This window comes from Sciurus vulgaris (genome assembly GCF_902686455.1).
Source record: "Sciurus vulgaris genome assembly, chromosome: 8".
Taxonomy (NCBI): Eukaryota; Metazoa; Chordata; class Mammalia; order Rodentia; family Sciuridae; genus Sciurus; species Sciurus vulgaris.
This window is the reverse complement of record NC_136468.1, coordinates 107,568,525-107,588,604: the sequence shown is the minus strand read 5'-3', so window position 1 is coordinate 107,588,604 and position 20,080 is coordinate 107,568,525. Positions and strand designations below refer to the sequence as shown.

At 38.3% G+C, this 20,080-nt stretch overlaps 1 protein-coding gene across 1 annotated transcript in view; it reads left to right on the top strand.

The window, feature by feature from the left end:
- The window catches only part of PKD1L1 (polycystin 1 like 1, transient receptor potential channel interacting), a gene marked incomplete at both ends in the record, with an annotated part of 63,891 nt that overhangs the window by 7,044 nt on the left and 36,767 nt on the right, over nucleotides 1–20,080 (top strand). The window contains 6 exons of the mRNA XM_079150398.1: nucleotides 3,153–3,348; nucleotides 8,682–8,894; nucleotides 11,095–11,337; nucleotides 12,900–13,010; nucleotides 13,124–13,281; nucleotides 14,609–14,709. Of these exons, the coding sequence (XP_079006524.1) occupies nucleotides 3,153–3,348; nucleotides 8,682–8,894; nucleotides 11,095–11,337; nucleotides 12,900–13,010; nucleotides 13,124–13,281; nucleotides 14,609–14,709 (1,022 nt within the window). The remainder of the gene's footprint in view (nucleotides 1–3,152; nucleotides 3,349–8,681; nucleotides 8,895–11,094; nucleotides 11,338–12,899; nucleotides 13,011–13,123; nucleotides 13,282–14,608; nucleotides 14,710–20,080) is intronic.

The following is a 20,080-nucleotide window of genomic DNA, read 5'->3' as shown; positions in this document are numbered from 1 at the left end:
TCACTCATTTGTGAATTTGCTGAATTTATTTTGTCATTGATTTCTAATTTAATTCCATCATGGTCAGAGGATGTACTTTGTGTTATTACAATAATTTAAATTTTATTGGTTTTTTTTTTTATTGTAAACAAATGGGATACATGTTGTTTCTCTGTTTGTACATGGCGTAAAGGCATACCATTTGTGTAATCATAAATTTACATAGAGCAATGTTGTTTGATTCATTCTGTTATTTTTTCCCTTCCCCCCACCCCTCCCACCCCTCTTATTGGTTTTTTTAATGACCGACTTTTATAGTGTATTCTAGAAAACCCTTTACTTGAGAAGAACGTATATTCTGCTTTTGGGGGGGGGGAGTGTTCTATGAATGTCTGTTTGGTCTAGTTCTTTTATTTATTGTTTTACTTTTACATATTTTCACTGGTTTTCTGCCTTGTTTTTCTACCCATTATGGATAGTAAAATTTTAAAAAGACATTTTACCCTTTTCTTTTAGTTCTGTCAGTGTTTGCTTCATGTGTACAGCATCTGTTGTTAGGTCCCTATATATTTATAATATTTTATCTTCCTGATATTTTATCATTGGGAAATATTCTTCTTTATCACTACTACTTGTTTTTGTCTTAATTTATTTTTAGTTTGATATAAATAAACCATTCTAGGTGCCTTATAGTAACTGTTTGCATTTATATCTTTTTCCATCCTTTCATTTCCAACCTACATTTATCCCTTAGTTGAATCTTATTTTTGTAGCCAGTCTCTTGAATCTCTGTCTTTTGTCTGGATTGTATGACCCATTCACATTTTTTGCTATTGTTAGTATCATTGAATGTAGGTATACCATTTTACTTTTGTTTTCTATATGTCCCATGATTATTTTGTTCCTCGCTTCTTAATTTTCCACCTTTTTTCCTTAAAAGAATATATTGTATTATACCATTTTAACTCCCTTAATGATTTTTTAAAAAATATTTTAGTTGTAGATAAAAACGATACCTTTATTTTATTTATTCATTGTTATGGGGTGCTGAAGATCAAACACACGTACTAGACAAGTACTGTACCACTGAGCTACAACCCCAGACCCCCCCTTAATGATTTTTAAATATATTTCTCAGATATTTGTTTAGTTGTTGCTCTAGAGCTTACAATTTAAATCTTAACTTACTAGAAACTTCTATAAACTAATATTAAATTGCTTCCAGTTAGATATAGAAAATTATAGCTATACAACTCCATTTTTTGGAAGTTAATATTATATAAATAACTTCTATTATGCTACGATACAATGTTATGATTTTTTATGTAATCTATTTTTAGCGCAACTAGAAAAGAAAGGAGGGTACAATATATTTTAGTAAGTGTTTTGAAGCATATAAATAGTATATAAATCATCTTATTAGTTGTCTTCATGTATCCCTGAAAGTTCAAGCTGCCATTTAGTGTCACTTCCTTATTCCATATATCTGCATTCCCAACCCCATTCTTTGTGGTGTTATTGTTATATCACCTTTCTCTGCATTATGGGGCCAACGACAACATTTTATAGATATTATCTCATGCAATGGCTTTTTAAATAAGTTAAGAAGAGAATGAAAAATGCAATTTATGGACTTAATGGTGCCCAGCATTTTCATGAATCTGTTCATTTTCTTCCTACTGTTTTGTTTCTATAGTTCATGGTCTTTGTTGTTCTAATCTCAAATTCACAAATTCTTTTCTCAAATCTACTTTTAAATCTCTCTAGTGAATTTTTCATTTTGATTATTGTACATGCAACTTCAAAATTTCCATTTGCTTCTTTCTATAATATAAATTTACAGTTTTTTGTGGGGGTACTGGGGATTAAACTCAGGGGCACTCCACCACTGAGCCACATCCCCAGCCCTATTTTGTATTTTATTTAAAGATAGGGTCTCACTGAATTGCTTAGTGCCTTGCTTTTGCTGAGATGGGCTTTGAACTTGCAATCCTCCTGCCTCAGCCTCTCGAGCTCCTGGGATTACAGGCACACACCTGATAGTTTTCATCTCTTTATTAATATTTGGTTTAATTTTTCATTGTTATGCCTTTCTTTAATTTTTAAATTATGATTTTCTTTAGTTCTTTGAACATATTTGTAAAAGTTGCTTTGAAGTCTTTGCTAAGTCCAACATTCAGGTCTTCTCAAAGACAATTTCTATTGTCTGCTTATTTTTCCTGTATTTTGGTTAGATTTTTATGTGTCTTCAGATGTCTCACAATTTTTCATTGAGAACTGGATATTTTAGATAAATACATCATAGCCACTCTGGGTATTGACCTGTTCCTTTTTCCTGGGCTTATTGTCATTGTTTTTGTTTGCCTGGCTTGTTTACATTTATTGACTTAGCAAGACTTATTGTGTGAAGTGTGTTTCCCCTCTTTGTATAGCCCATGGTGTTTCTGCTCAGATTTATCTGTGTGTTTTTATCTTCAGTCTGGTTTCCTATGGTCTTGGTATCTATTAATTATTTATTGATTCATTGCTCAAATGTGTGCTTAAGCATACATGCTAAGTCCTCATACATTTTTGAGTTGGAATTTCTATTTTACACATTTGGAAACTGAGGCTCATTTATTTTGGTAAGTGTTACTTTGGAGGTCGTACAGCAAAGAAATTTCAGGGTAAGGGCTTGAACTGGCCATTGACCTTGTACACTAGACTATTTCCAAGGCTTCATGTTGTCTTTCCAAGGACAAATAACTGAAATATATAATTTTTAAATATGTAAACTAATACCCAGTTATTGAAATCTGAAGTCATTAACTTGTAATTTTAAAATACTGTACTTGTAAACCACAAGTACAGTATGCATATCTACTCTATCATGCATCTGAGCATTAATTACTGACTGTGAATTATTAGGATGCTGTGGAACTTCATCCGGCTTCAGCCATTGTGGTATCTACTGGACTACATTCCCTCACCTGATGTGGCTTCTTGAGCCCTTTTCAGTTCTGAATAAAGGATTTTATGGGAGTTTGATAGGATGTTGTACAGACCAACTCTCCTTTATGTCATTCTCTTTCTTTCCTGACTCACCCAAAACACCAAATTCCTTCCATCCTTAGTAGGCATGATAAATAGTTTTATAGTGTGTCTGATCTTGATAACTCTTGTGTTTTCTTCAGATATAATTCCAGTCTGAAAAACTTGTCCACCCTCCAGCTGATGGGAAGTTATCTGGAAATGAAGAACTATGTCACCATGATCACTGGGATCCTGAGTCGTTTGGCTAAGGAGAACAGAAATGCATCATGTGGACAATGGTCACAGATACAGGATGCATTGATTTCTTCTGTATGTAAATTACCTATTGCAGATCAGGTATGACCCAGGGCAGGGTCTATAAACCTGTGTCAGGTAGTGTCTGTGACTGTTTGACTTCCAGCAAGTAGTCATACTGATGAAACAGGCAAGAAAGGTGACCAGCCAGCTTGGCTCCCATACACCAGTTTGGTCTCTCTTGCTTGCTGACATGTCTCATCAATGAACACTGCAAGTCAATCATCATGATAGATAATTCCTCTACTGTAAATTAAAATTATGTAAATCTAATCTGATTTTATCTTGTTGACCACAATATTCTTGATAATGATTATTTTGTGCAATTTCTTAAGAAATGATTATATAATCAAAGATTACCATCTTTGCTCACATTTCTGCACCTCTGTTTTATAATGGTCACTAGAGATCATTCACATTACAAAGAACCTATCTTTTTCATTGTAAGAATCTTCACTTGAACTGTTTTTCTTCCTCTGTTGTTCTCTCTGAACTTTCTTCAAAGCTTTAATTAGTTATGTCCCCTTATTTCCTCCTCTCTCATATCAGTTTCCTGATGGGATGTGAGACTGGCCAGGGGTCTTGCTGGAGAAGAGCTGGCTCCAGGTCATCTCTTACCTGAAAACATAAAGTCCGTTCTACTTTTACATAAGCAGGCTGGAACCGAACTAATACACTAATTTCTTTCTTCTTTTTCTTCTTTTTTTGTTTGTCTGTTTATTGTTGTTTTTTGTTTACTTGTTTCTGCTGTTCAGGAAGAAATAATTCATTCTGTTCTTATGTTGAGAAATCTTATAAGCTTCTCTAATAAGGTAAGTGCTATTTTTTCCATGTTTATTTTCCTGTTTTTTCCATAATTATGAGGCCATAATCAATTCTTTATATTATTATTATTATTATCTTATTTTTTGATACTGGGGAATTGAACCCAGGGAAACTGTATTGCTCAGTTACATCCCCAACTTTTGTTTTCTAGTTTGAGTCAGGGTCTCACTAAGCTGCCCAGGCTGACCACAAACTTGCAATCCTCCTGCCTCGGCCTCCTGAGTCACTGATATTGCTGGCCTGTGCCACATTGCCCAACCATTATCGGTTCTTGAAGAATATTCTGTATCAATATTTTGACACCTAGATTAGAAACATGCCTTTCTCCTAAGAATTCTTGTGAATGGGACTGTGCATCTCAAATCATGGCTGAAGAACTTCATTTCTTTCTATAGAAATTTGGAAACCCAAAGTAGAAATGAATAAACACAAGAGCTATCCATGCTAGGAATCATTTGATGAGGGGGACATTCTTTATTATTAATGCATGGTATTGGATTTTCCCATTGTTATTCCTTCTTTTTTTTTTTTTTTTTTTTTTTTTTTTTTTTTTTTTTTTTTTTTTCAAATATTAGGTTCCTCTGTGTCCCTTCAACAGATATTCTAGCTCTGTCACACTTAAGAGAGACCATGGGAGTTCCTCATTGACACCAGTCTGCAGGATGGGTGAAACCACACCCATCTCCCACATTCAGTCAACACAGAAAGGATTCCCCACCTGCAGCAGGCATCTGTCCCTCATTTTATGTTCCCCATCCAGGGCCACCCCTTTGTGCCTTATTTCAACCTGGATAACAAATGCTCCTCCTAGTCAGGCTGTGCTCAGCCCAAGTGGCTGCTGCTCACCCCTCTCCCACTTCGTATTCTCTGGGATTTTCCACCTTGGGTTGAGCTTTCTCTTTGTGGATATTTCTATTTTTCCCTCTGCCAAATTATACCCAGCATTCTTAAAATCTTGTTTATTTATTTATTTTTTAAAATCTCTTCGGTAACATTACACTGTCTTCCAGCCGTCCCCTCATTTTTACCTACCCCTTAATAGCATTCAGAAAGTGAGTTCCAAGCTTGCTGTGATCTATACCCGCTGTCTGTTTCACATTTTTAAACTGTGAAAACTGGGCTTCCATCTGCTTCTCAACACTGCTAGGGCTTCCATCAAAGTCACTGGGGTTCCTCATGCTGCCAAGTCCACTGGACACTTCTCCTCACCCTCTTCTCCCTCAGAGGACATTCTGTGGGAGTCTTCCCCTCCTCGCAAAGTCACTTCTCTTGGCTTCATGACACAAAACCATGGTCATCTTCTCTTTGTCTGTGTTGATGTGGTCAGTGGTTCAGGGTTCTGGCTTGGGACTCCTAGACTTCTCTGTCCACACATTCTTTCTGGGCACTCTCATCAAGTCCTTTAACCCTAATGACTCTATGTCTTATACCTTCTGCTCACCCCTCTCTCAAGTACTCCAGCTCCATGGGTATAACTACCTACCTCACATTTCCAACATGACAAGGTAGAGCTCCCCCACCCACTCCTCACCTCACCCCTCCCAGCTCAGGACAGGGTAGCACTAACCACCCAAATCTGCAGTGAAAACCTCAGTGTCACCTTTTCCTCATCCATCCACTTATAGGTTGAGTCTTGTTAGTTCTTCAAAACCATAGCCCGATTCTTCCTGCTCTTCCAGCTCTACTGCCCTCCTCTCTAACCTAAGTACAGGGCATGTTTCCCCCAGGCTAAGCATCTTTTTTCACTGTTCTCTCTGCTTCCTCTCTTGCCACCTTACAACACATGTCACAGAGCAGCCAGAGAATCTTCATGAGAGCCTCACCCGTTGATGCCACTCTCCTGAACACCCATCCATGGCTTCTCAGTGCATGTTGGCTCCTCTTTACCCATCATTTCTCCTCTCATGTTTTTCTGTTCTCCCAACATCCTCCAGGCTTGTTCTGGCTCAGAGTCAGGATTGTGGTCCCTCTTCCTGCCATGCTTACCCCTTTGCTGGGCAATAGCTGAAACCTTTCCTTTGCCTCTCAGCTCAAATGTAACCTCCTTAGAGAGTCATCCTTCACCCTCTCTTTGTATTACTTGGGTTGTCTCCTTCAGGATTTTTACAGTCAGCATCCATCTCATTTCCTTCTTTATTACCCCTCTTTCCTCACTGTATTGTAAACTTCATGATGGCAGGAACACAGGTGTGGAATGAATGAATAAATGAATGAATGAATGAATGAGTAACAGTTGGATAGCCCTGTTCCCTCCCCGACCCCTCCTGCTAGTCTCATCCTCCACATCTTGAATTGCACAAACATCACCATTATGGGGAGGAAGGCTGGGTTCCCTTGGCAACAACCCTCCTCTCTTCTGATAGGCTGTCTTCCTAAGACACATTTGGCTTCCTACTCAATGACTTCCTAGTTTTCTGAGGAAAAAATTTAGCTCTTCTTCACAGCATCAAGGACTCTACCTGGTTCCAGCTCACGCTGCACTTCATCTTCAATACCTCCTGACATAATCACCTTTCATATTCAGTCACTCTGGATGTTCCTAATGACCCTGAAATAATAAGCTTTCCCTTAACTCAGTAAATGTTATTTCTTATCCTTGAAAATTATTATTTTCTCTTGAAGGCGAGATTCAAATGCTATAATCTCCATGAAATCATCAAAGCTCCAAAAGCAGGGTTCATTTTACCCTAGACAAATTCTGCACACGACTTTATTACAGCATTTTAACACTTTTTTGATTTGTAGTATCTTTTTTTTTTATTTTTTAGCACATCTGTCTTCTGACTTGATTAAGCCTCCTAAGACACAAACTGTATTAGTTAAAGTAATGTCAAATGCTATAACAAATAACCCTGAGATCTCAGTAACTGAATAGATGGAAGTTTATTCACTCACACATGTTCTATAGTAGGTTTTCAGTGGGGGTCTTCCCCATGAGGACTTAGGTACTCCAACTCTTTCCTCTTGTGCTCCCAACATCTTTACTCTATGGCTTCCCCAGTCAGGGCAATAGAAAGTGGAGAAGGTCCACTGTTTGTGGACAGTGTTGCCCTGGAAGTGCCATGCCTCATTCCATCCACATTCTTCTGGTGAGCAATGGTCACACAGACTCAGCTGAACTCCAGGGACCTGGGATGTGGAATTACTGCCCAGCAATGACCCTGCACAGTGCTTAGGAGGATGAATCTGGTGGCGATCAAACCACCCTTACCAAAATCCCTCTCTCGTGTGAGGGATGAATACTACAGTCTGCAGCAAGCAGTTTTTGACTTCAAGTGGTAAATAAAATTGAACATGATTGACATTTCTAAAGTAACCACTTTAAACCATATGTTTGGTTTAAAAGTGGGCAGTGTGAAAGTGGCCATAATATGTTCTCTGAGGCATTTAAAAATTTCTGATGAAAGATTATTCTTTATATTTTAAATCCTATTTTGATGGAAATTTACCTCTTGGTGGGGCCTTTATTAAGTAGTTTAAATGTATGTCCAAACTACTTTAATTTTATTGCTTTTAGGAGAATTTGATTTAAAAAGGTATTTCTACATTGCATTTGATTAAATAAGTATGACTTGAAAAATGAAATCTCAATCTCAATTTTATGTCATTGCACACATTTTTATTTTCAATTTTTGGGAACTGCTAAGGAACAAAGAAGATCTAGTCCTTATCTTTTAGGCATGGAAAAATGAAATTAAATGTGGAAACAGATATACTTCAATAAATATGCTGAGTCCCATAATTTGGAAAAATCACAGAATTCTGCAGAAACAGGCAATGGTGAAGCGGACTTCAGTACACATTTGAAGTTGGTTTCAAAGATAAATAAGAAAGAATCATAACTTTTTTTAGATATAATCATAGCATTGTGAGCCAGCTTTTAGAGAGTCTTTATCTATCAGAAATGCAGGCTAAAGTATTAGTGGATATACATAGCTAAGATTTAAATATTTGCAAAAAACTGAGTAAGACATAGAAGAAAAACTATTACCAGTGAAGGATAATTTTTGAAGGTGGGTGGCAGGTTCATTGTATGACTCTACTATTCTCTCAACCTTTGTGTATATTTGAAAATGGTCCATAATCAGGACCTGCAGAAAAGTAGGATTTTGCTGGGTAACAAGTGATTAAAGGTATTGCTGGTAGGAGAGATCTGTATGCCATAAGGTACCAGGAGAAAACCTTGATTATTTGGGAGAAATTAAGGGTTCAGCATGACTCAACACAGAACTTATTTGGGTGATGGGAAGAGAGAAGGAGGTTGGGACTCTTTTGTGAAAGGATTTGTGAGTAGAGTTTAGACCTTTATGCTTTTATGTTAAGAACAATTTGTTTTTTCTTGTCATTTTATGGGAGGAAAACTGAATAACAGAGAGCAAACTGCCATTAAGGAAGATGGCCAGTAATTACCTAGAGACCAAACATGTACTTGATCCAGTTCACCTGACCCCAAGTTCAGTAATTTTAATTCTCAATTATAATAAAAAAGGCAGGAGCATATGCATTGTGTGCCTGGAAACGTTTTATTTACATCTCTTCTTTCCATGTAGTTAAGCTTTCTGAGTGCAGTGCACATTCTAAAGTACATGAGTTCACTCCTTGCTCAAGGACAGCTCTTGGGGAGGTTTGTGGTTGATAGACGACTTGGGCTAGAACTTCTCCTTCTCATCTCTGGAGTCTGGGAAACCTCTGCACAAGAAAAATCTAGGAATGAGAACTATCTACAAGAAGAAGGAATGAAGATTATCTCAGAGGTTTTACTGGTAAGTGAGATTTTTTTTTCCCCTCCACACATAAAAACACAGCTTCCAGGCTGAGAATGTAGCTCAGTGGTAGGGCACATACTTAGCACCTATGACGCCCTGGGTCAGACCCTTAGCACCAACAAACAACAGTGAAGCCTCTGTGCTCCTCTCCTAGATGATAATTTGCATTTGTAATTGTTTCTAACAACTGAAAGTAGAATTGTTTCCTGAAGAACTATGACTATAATTCTGGGTGGTAGTTTGGTATTTGGAAATTTTATGTTTTTGTGATAATTGGATAATGTTCCCAATGTTTTGATAGATTGTCATTCGGGATATTTGGGAAGATTTTGGACTTAGAAACATTATTTTTCAGGGTACCTTCAATTTTTTGAGGAATGATATGAAGTAATGCAAACAATTACATGCATTAATTTAAAAAGTAGCCCTGCTGATCTAGAACTGCTTTTAAAAAAATCCAAATTTCATTTCACTTATTTCTGCTTCAGGAGTTTTGCAAAATTATCTTATAGATTTATTTGCTTGTTTTTGTTTTTGTTTTTTTCATCTTATGAAATGGTCAGTGCTTTTAGGAAAGAGTGAATTAGTGGATGGGCTTTTGTCTCTCCTCTCCTTCAATCTATCATCCCTGTTACCCAAGTCTCCTGGTTTATGTAACTGATAACTGCTGAAATTACTTGGGAAATGGGATAGTAAATATTCTATTTGAATCTGGTAATATTTGTCATTACACATTAGCACATTGTGTTACGACTTTTTATCACTGTGACCAAAATACCTGGCAGGGACAACTTGAGGGAGGAAGAATTATTTGGGGCTCATGCTCATGTTGCACAGGTTTAGTCCGTGGCCATCTGACTCCATTGCTCTGGGCCTGAGGCGATTCAGAATATCATGGTGGAAGGGCATGGCTGAGGAAAGGTGCTCAGCTTGTGGCAGCCAAGGAGCAGAAAGAGAGAGAGAGCAAGGAGTCAGAAACAAAATATATTCTGAGGTCACACCCTAAGTGACCCATTTCCTCCAGCCACACCCCACCTGGCTACGGTTACCACCCAGCAGTTCATTCAAATTATTAATCCAGTTGATTAATAAGTGATTAATAAAATAAGATTACAATTTTCATAATCCAATCTTTTCACCTCTGACCTCTGAACATTGTTATGTTGCCTAACACATGAGTTGTTTGGGAACATTTTTAGATCCAAATCATAACATATATTTATAAACATTCCTTGGGTACTATCCTGTAATAAGCCCAAGGGCTCTATGCTCAACCATCATTAAAATAATCATAGTATTAAAACAGTTTTGATGGGCTAGGATCCTCTAAGAAGCACAGAAATTGTTTTAAAATGAATAAAATATCACAGAAGGGGTTTGTTGAAACAAAAGAAAGAAGTTTGTCTTTAATTATTATTTGCCATTTTAGTTCCTGAGCAAATCTTTGCTCAGGCAAATGAATGCAACCTACCTTTTTTTTTAATTGTAAACAAATGGGATACATATTGTTTCTCTGTTTGTACATGGAGTCAAGGCATACCATTTATGTAATCATGAATTTACATAGGGTAATGTTGTTTGATTCATTGTTATTTTTATCCTTCCCCCCACCCCTCCCACCCCTCTTTTCCCTCTATACAGTCCTTCTTTCCTCCATTCTTGCCACCCTCCTTAACCCTAACCCTAAACCTAACCCTAACCCTAATGCTAACCCCTCCCACCCCCCATTATATGTCATCATCCACTTATCAGCAAGATCATCCGTCCTTTAATTTTTTGAGATTGGCTTATCTTACTTAGCCTGATATTCTCCAATTTCATCCATTTGCCTGCAAATGCCATAATTTTATCATTCTTTATGGCTGAGTAATATTCCATTGCATATATATGTCACAGTTTCTTTCTCCATTCATCAGTTGAAGGGCATCTAGCTTGGTTCCACAATCTGGCTATGGTGAATTGAGCAGCAATGAACATTGATGTGGCTGTATCTCTGTAGTATACTGATTTTAAGTCCTTTGGGTGTAGGCCAAGGAGTGGGATAGCTGGGTCAAATGGTGGTTCCATTCCAAGCTTTCTGAGGCCTACCTTTAGACCAGTTATCCCGGAATGACTTTTCACCTTGCCCCTGATTGGCATTCAAGACAGTTTGTTTATTTGCATGCAAGTGTATGATTCCCCAAGCTCTGTGTTTCAGGGCTGTCTCTCCTTGAGCCATGAGCATCAGCTCATCATGAATGCTGGGCAGATGGAGTTCCAGATCCTTCATCATCACAACCTTCAGAGCTCCATCCAGAACCTGGGCTCTGTCCGGGTGCACTTACCTGGTGACCTGGCAGGGCAAAGTCCTGCTGAAGAGGGAATGCAGAGCCTTTGCTACATAAGCCAGCTCATGCTTTTCAAGAAGAGTCCTTATCCAGAGGCAGGAGCACCTGGGAAGGTACAGGACAGTGGTGACTTGGCACTGTTCATGGTCATTTCAAATTTTCAGTGATGGCTTTAGTGGTAAGGAGACTTGGTTGGCACATTTGCACCTGTTTTTTAGTTCCTAGAGGGGACACCTTGAACATGTTGCTGATTCTGCTCCTCTTGAAAGATCTGTTTCTCCAGAAAAATCTTAGCAAAACTTGGTGTTCCTCATACCTGGCTAATCGGACCCATTCAATATTTCCTGTGGTTCTGTTATCAGAGAATATAAGTCTCCAGTAGGTTAGAACATGTGGTAAGGTGATTATGACTGAGACAGGTTTGCTTGTTCCTAAAAATCAAATGCAGGTTTCAACTGGAATGAAACCTGAGGAGGGGCCCAGGGTCTACAGAACTTTCTTTTCCTTTTTCTCTCACCTGGGAGGCACATCTGGCCTAAACTTAATTAGGATATGGAAGTCAGGAAGGATTGTTACAACCACTTGGCAATTTGTGAATATCCACATCAGTTTCTGCATTTAGAAACCATGTGAGTTCTCCTGGAAGAGAGATAATGTTCCCTGTGTTCTCTCTGTCCTCAGCCTCCTGGCCCTGCTCCAATACTTGGCTCATTTGAGCACCCAATGAAATCTAATGAATAAATCTACTGATTAATGATGTGCATCTTATTTTGGAAAAAAAAATACTTGTTTTATAGAGTATTCGCTTCTTTTTTTTTTTTAGAGAACTGGAAATAGCTAATCAGTATTTGAAAATAATTCATACTAGCAAGAAATAAAGAAATAGCAACTAAAATGATTTTTTAACTTATAAAAATATAATTATATAAAATATCGCTTGTGGAGATATCACGGGGGAACCAAGGTGTTTGGTTGGTATAAGCTTTCTGAAAGTGCTTCGTCACTAGGCACCAGGAGTTTTTCAAAATCCCCAGACCCTGTTAACAGTTGTAGAAATTCACACCAAGGAAATGAGGAAAGATTTCAAAGCAAGATGATTAGTTTTGTTTTGTTTATTCAAAACAATATCACTTATGATAACTCAAATAGGTACCTAACTGTTCACTGGTCATTTAAGTGAATTGTGATTTACATATAACTAATGAAAATTATGTCCATCAGGGAATTTTATGGACTTTAGGAAATTTTATGCAAAAAAATAATGAAGACTGAATTTTTCCCCAGTGTGTACTTAATCCATAGAAAAGGTTTGAAATGCATCACCCCAAAGGTGTTTTCTCTGAGCAATGGGCAAGCTGTTCTTCACTTTTCTAAATACCTCTGTGCCTTCCTATATCTACAATAAGCAGGTATTCCTTTTTGTATGAGCTCTTAAAAACTCAAAATATTTTAAAACTAATAATTTTAATAAGGGTAACATAAGTGAAGCATTAAAATCACCCTACTCCTGCCATCCTAACTGGTAGGGCTAGTTTTGGTTTCTGTGTGATTCTCTAGTACGTGGCACACAATTTTGCAGAACCGTGATGGTACCACCACTATACCTCGGTTTCCTCCTTTTCTCGTTTGAGTCAACTGTTGGCTTTGTTTTCTGAGATGGTCTTTGCTTCCTAAGGTTGGCGATGTTGTGGGGCTCACCCTCTACAGCTGCTCCAGCAGGAGACCCATCCACAGACGACGACTGGAGACGCCCGTGACTGTGGAGTTTGGGGAGGAAGACAGTTCAGTAAGGAGAGCCTTGCTCCATGCCTGCTTCAGTTAGGCTGTGCAGATTGGTTTTTAATGCACTCACCTTTCCAAAGACAACTTTTGTTTAATTTATTTTCTTCTCGATGACAGGATAATAAGAGAAATAAAACAAAGTTTACATTGCTTCGGGAAAAGGTGAATTACCATCAGTTCATTGGGCTCTCCCAAAACCCCCAGGAGTCTCTACAGATACAAATCAAGTTTTCTAAGCCCATCACCAGAGCGTTTCCCGTCATGCTGCTAGTGAGGTGTGTTGAGGATGACTGTGTCAGTGCAGACGAGATTGCAGCCAGACTCACTGAACCTAACAACGTTTTGTGAAAGATTAGTGAATTTAAATATTTTCAAAGCAATAACAAGGCTCATTGTCTAAAGAGAGTATTTATTTTACTATTTAGATAATAAGCTTCCATTTGTTTGTTTTTGAGGTTAGATTCCTGCCTATTAATTGGAATGAGAAACATCTGAATTGTTAGTAATGATATGTGTGATCTTATTTGGGAATCTATTTGTCTCTCACAGAGGAGATATGAGCCAGAATTTTATATTCTATTCTATTCTTTGCTTTGCTTTTCCCTCCCTCCCTCTCTCAATCTCTCTCTTCCTTCCTTCTCCCTTCCTCCCTTCCTCCCTCCCTCCCTCCCTCCCTCCCCCCACTCTCTCTCTCTTTCTTTCTTTCCTCTCTCTTTAAAGGAGAAAATGTGTTCAAATTTATATATCTAAAGAGATTTCATAAATTATCTCTCAGTGATATTTAGTTTGTGAAATTGGATGACCACATTTAATGACTAAATTACATAAAAAGACTAAATAAATGAATATTAAGATTAGTTGGAATCTTACATTGAAATTGATAATGTGAGCCTTGAGTTTATGGGATTTACTGCAGATGTGGAGATGCTATTCCACTGCACCTGTTTGATTGAGAGGGTAGGTTGACTGAACCAAAGGACACTCATGAGCAAGCGCCCTCTTAGACAGGCACTGCCTGCTAGCCCTGGCACAGTGCAGATCCTGACCACTGACTTGCCCTCATTCTGCCAAATGAACCATCAAATGTCTGAAATTGTCTATTTGCTTAAAGAGTTCAGGTTGTAACTTGCTTCTTCAACACATAGAAGTAGTAAATTAGTTCCTAGAAATTTCTTAGTCTGACCACTTTGTGCTTATTATCCTTCATCTGCTAGGTTCCAGCTCTGCCCACAGGTGTGATGCAGCATTAAGGCAGCTGTGTATGTGCGGCAGCGCCCCTCCTAGCACGGAACTGGCACTGTACATTCTATTTCTACAAACTCTGCTGGTTATTCTCATTCTTCTCTTGTACTGAAGCTTTAGGGTTTTTTTGTTTGTTTGTTTTTTGTCCTTTTCTTTTAATGAGATGAAGGATGAAAGTGTCATCTAGAAGTTTTTATTAAAAGGCCAACTGGTGCCATGGGATCAGCATATCAGATCATTTTAGCCCATGATACTTCTTGCAGCAAGAAGGTTGTTTTTCAAATTATGTAATGAAAGAGTTGAAAGAGGAAAAAAAAAAAAAAAAAAACTAGATTTCACTATTTCTTTTCTATCTCCTAGATTCTCCAAGAAACCTACTCCCTCTGATTTTCTTGTGAAACAAATCTACTCCTGGGATGAGCAAATTGTTCAAATTTACATACCTGCTGTTCCACAGAAAGGTCAGTGGTCAAGACGTTTTTTAAATTTCAATTCTCTTCAGGTAATAAGAACACCAGCCACAACCTGTGTGTGCAGAGCAGTTTTTTTAATTTCTCATGACACAACCATCCAAATCGTCTCTCAGCCTGCTAATATACAAACCGTTTCTCAATACTCTTGTGAAAACCACCCCATAACCAAGCACTGTCCTGTCACACAGTGGTGTGGGGGACACACACACTGTTCACATGACCCTGCCCACCTCTCCTCCTCTCCCTGCCTCAGGCTGTGGCTCCTCCTGTGTCTCAGGGTCCTGGGTTTGTTCCACTGGTAGTGGTCTGCAGTTCCTTCCCTTTTCCTTCCTTGGACTCTTCAGTGGAGTTTCTCTGATCCTAGAGGTTATTCGCCCCCTTTGTTGGAGTGCCTTGACTTTGCTTTCTGGCCTTCTACCTCTGCCTCTGATCCTAGAGGTTATTCGCCCCCTTTGTTGGAGTGCCTTGACTTTGCTTTCTGGCCTGCTGCCTCTGCCTCCCTGCTGGGCACCAAGAACCACGACTTCAGAAGTGAGGCTTCCCTGCGTGTCACATCCACAGAGCACAGGCCCCCTCTGATGGTCCTTGTAGAAGCAGTGGGCAGGACATAGCATGCTGGCCTTGGGGCTCACCCCTTCACAGCAGTCTGACCTGGTTGCTCAGGATTCTGAGCCTCAGTGACCTCCCCTGAAGAACAAGAAACTGGAGCTCTGTGTGCTTAAGTGGACCACACAGGACTAATAGGACATATACTCCAGACTCATGTCCAGCATGCTGCGCAGACCTTGAAGGACAAGTTGGCTTCTGACCCCCAGGTGAATGGGCCAGTCCCTTTATCTCTAAATTTTTCTATAGTGAGATATTGGTACTTTCCTCTGAGACCCAGTCACTTCATAACTATTCATTTCTTTTTCTTATTTTTATTTTAATTAAGTTTTGTTAGTACTAATTAGTTGTACATGACAGTAGAATGCATTTATACATTTTGACAGATCATACATAAATGGAGTGTAATTTCACATTTTTCTGATTGAGCTATTCACTTCTTTTAGAAATAGATCCAACTGTATTGCTAGTCAAATTCAAATTAAATAAGCCAAACAGAAAGTCAGAGGTTGAATGTTTTCTCTCTTATGTAGAAGCTAGAGAGAAGTCAGTGTTTTAGTCAACTGCTTCACTGCTGTGACTAAATGACCCCCAGCATGATTGTAGAGGAGGAAGAGTTTATTTGGGGGCTCATGGTTTCAGAGGTCTTAGTCCACAGAAGGCCCGCTCCATTCCTTTGGGGCTTGAGGAAAGGCAGGATGTCATGGCGCAAGAGAGTAACAGAGGGCAGCAGCTCACATCATCAGGAAGCAGAGAGAGAGAGAAAGAGAGACTCCACTCTCCAGATACAAAATATATACCCCAAAGCCATGCCCCAATTCCAATCTCTTCCAGTCATGCTCTACCACTTCAATTAATCCCATCAGGGATTAATTCACTGATTGAATTCTCCCCTGATCATTTCTCCTTTGAACCTCCCTGCATTGTCTCACATGTGAGCTTTTGGGGAACACCTCACATCCAAACCATAACAATCAGGAATTAAAACAAGAAAGGGGATCCCAGGAAAATGGAAGGGAAAACAGTGGAGAGAGGAAGGGGATCCAGGAGAAGGGAGGAGGGAAGTGGGAAGAGGGATGGGAAGAGGGAGAAACTTCAGAATGAAATTAACAAAACTGTGCCATGTGCATGCATGGATATATCACATTGAATGACACCTTTATGTATATCTATAATGCACCAATTAAAGAATATATAAATAGAAGGAAGACCAATAGAGTAGAGAAAGGGGAGCAGGGGGAGGGAAAGTGGAAATCCTGGAGTTTAAAAGGAAGCAAATTATAATATGTGCATGTTTGAATATGTCAAAATGAACCCCACTGCTCTGTATAACTATGAAATATGAATAAAAACTTTTAAATTCTGAATTTTTAAAATTCATGGCAATTTTTAAAATTTTGCATTTCACACTTCTTTTCCATCATATTTCATTGTAAGAAATTTCAAACTGACAGAAAAGTTTTAAAAGTAAAACTAACACCTGTATTATTCCATCTGGATTTATCACCAGCTCACCTTTTATTACACTGAATTTATCCTGGTGTGTGTACCTATGTGCATCAGTGTGCATGCTTGTGTGCCTGGTGGAGGGCTCTTTGGGGGAGGAGGAGGAGATCCCAGTGAAGAGAAAGTTTCAGATTCATAACATTCCATTCTTAAATATTTTGACATGCATCTCCTACTGAACTGAGTACCAGTATAACCAAAAACAATCAACATTAACTTACTATGTCCCCTGTAGTCATTATTTATTTTTTTGCGGTGCTGGGGATCAAACCCAGGGCCCTGTGCTTGTAAGGCAAGCACTTTACTAACTGAGCTATCTCCCCAGGCCCCATTATTAAACCTCTTTATATTTCTTATTCAGAATTAAGTCAGACTTCATGAGTACATTTCATTGCCATGTTTCCACAGTCCCTTTAAAATCTAGAACACTTTCCCCACTTTCACCTTAATTTTTAAAAATAACAATGACTTTTTTATTATTCCAAGTCAGTCATTTCTTTTGATGCCTCACATTCTAGAAACATATGGTATTTTATGATTAAATTCAGTCTGTAGGCATTTGGTGCATAGTCAGCAGGTGATGCCAACATGGTAGTTGGCTTGAGGAGAGTCCCTCCAGTCTTAAAAGGTCACTTTCCCCCACTTAGTAAGTCATTGTGAGGTGAATGAAGCTCCTGAGCCAGCTGAGGGTTCTCTCCCCCACAGCCTCTCACCCAAGGTTTTAAGTCAATGTTGGTGGTATACAGTGGTCTACAAAATGATGACTTTCTAGTTCCGCCATAAATTAGGTGGCATTCTTCAGTAAGGGAGAGCTTCTGTCTCTCTCCCTAACCCTTACTCTTTTGTCTATCAGTGTATAGAGTTTCTCAAAAGTTCAATGTGTTCAGTTCATTTCTGTCATTTTTCTTTCCGATGCTCAACTTAGTCCAAGGGAACTCCCTCATGGTGCTTCTGGAATTTTTTTGGCAGGGCATAGCAAACCCTTGAGTGCTTGCTTGCTTCCTGGGGTGCAGGGTGCCCTGCCTTGTCTTGCACTTGGCCTGCCCTTCTTTGGAATCAGCTCTTTGTCATGCGGACATTTAGAATTCCAGACCTGGGTACTGAATGTGCTCATTGCCATTGGCATGTCATTGATTTAGTAACTCTGTGGGGGTGTGTGTGATGAGCTCATGCTAATGCCTTTAATTCAAACCCATCACCCTGAGTTCCTTCTTACTTTCTCCCATGGTACATTTGTATCCCCATTCTCAAAGATAAGTTGGTATTGGTCAAAGAGCACAGAGTCAAAAATTATTCAAATTAATTATTGTCTTTGTGTGGAGTTTTGATATCAACTTTATGTAAAATTAAGTTCACTGTTTTTTCTGCATGTATTTAATAGTAGAGTTTACTTTTATTCTTTTTTTTTTGAATATGTGAGATGTTTACATCATTCACTTGTCTAAACCATATTTAAAGTGTTATGGGCCAGGCTATATGGGCAATAACCAAACAGACTCCATTTTACCCTGAGACTTCTTATCACATAAGAAATGCTTCTCGCATGAAAAAACTCTGCCTCTGCTATCCTGATCCTGCTTAGCACACCTTGCTTAGAAACACAAATGTTTCTGTTCTTCTTATACAATGTAAAATTGTTCTCTTTTTGGTTCCCATTTTTCTTGGACATGTTCCCTGTCAGAGAATGTTCATCTAGACTTTAGTAACTATTCTTTAACTTGTACTCAACTAAGGGTCGTTTTGACCCACTTCTCCTTCTGCTTATGATTTTAGATCTCATGATGTTTGTTTATAGTTTTAAATCATAGCAACAGCCACTAATGATTAATGTGGTTTTGGACTATAAATGTGCGCTCTAACCCTTGGAGGGGATTGAAGAGTGTAGACTTGCAGTCTGCCCTCATTCCACCAGCTGGGAGCCCAGAAGCTGGTGAATAAAGATGATTCAGTCCCCTGCTTTAAGATGGGCTCCGTGATTTATTGCAATCTCACCATAACAAAAGATGCACATATTCAGAGCTAAATCCTGCTTCCAAAAATATTACCCACTCTACCTGTTCTGAAGCATCCCTTATGTTTTAATTAGTTCATCTTTTATTTTTCTAGTGTTTCAGCTTGGGAAACTGAGCAACACACACACACACAACTTTCGCTTCTTTCCTATACTCTCTTGTATTGTTCTTTCTTGGTTAAATTACATATTTACAAGTCACTCCATCAGTATTCTTCAATCATCTTCTTCAGTCTTCTGTGTGTACATAAGAGGTTTGTGGATATACTGTATTGTCTCTGGGGGAGGGGTGTATCTTCAAGTTAATTCCCAGATATGGTTTTTCTGGGTCAAAAAGAAAATGCATTTATGGCTTTATAAGTATTCCAAATTGCCCTCCTGCAATGACTAAAAGTACCTGCTTTCCCACAGCTTTGTCAACAGAAGATATTTTTGATCTATTGAATTTTATCAGATAAGTGAAAAATGATAGTTTAAATATGCATTTTATATGAATTGAGTATTTTTCAAGTGTCTCCCACTATTCATACATACCTATTTTTCTACTGAGTTTGTTTTTTCTTGTTTTTTTAAGAGCTCTTTTTAAGTTAGGGTGATTTGTCACTTTTCTGTAATATAATTGCATGTATTTTCTTACAGCTCGCCATTGATTTTTTTTTACTTTGTTTTTATTGGATTTTCTGTCTTGCAAAAAAATTTTAAGAGTGAAATTTACCAGCATTTTCTTGTATGACTCTTAGATTAAAACTAATTCCTATTGTTTAAAAACTAATTGTTAAGCCATTGTTAAAAACTAATTCCTTATATTCAGGTTCTAGAAGAAGTTATTCATGTGCTATTTCAATACTTGTACAGTTTTTTTTTCCATTTTTACCTCTGATCAGCTGTTGCTTATTATTGTGAATAGCATGAGGAATGGATCGAATTCCATATTTACACAAATAGTTCATATTTAACTGCTCAGGTATCATTTGTTTAAAAATATCAGGAGAAAAAAATAAAAATATCAGGAGAAAATTTTAAATAAGTGAAAGATTAAAATGTGTTTTATTTTTATTTTTTGGGGCAGGGAGACCAGGGATTGAACTCAGGGGCACTTGACCACTGAGCCACATTCCCAGTCCTATTTTGTATTTTATGTAGAGACAGGGTCTCACTGAGCTGCTTAGTGCCTCACTTTTGTTGAGGCTGGCTTTGAACTCAAGATTCCCCTGTCTCAAACTCCCAAGCTGCTGG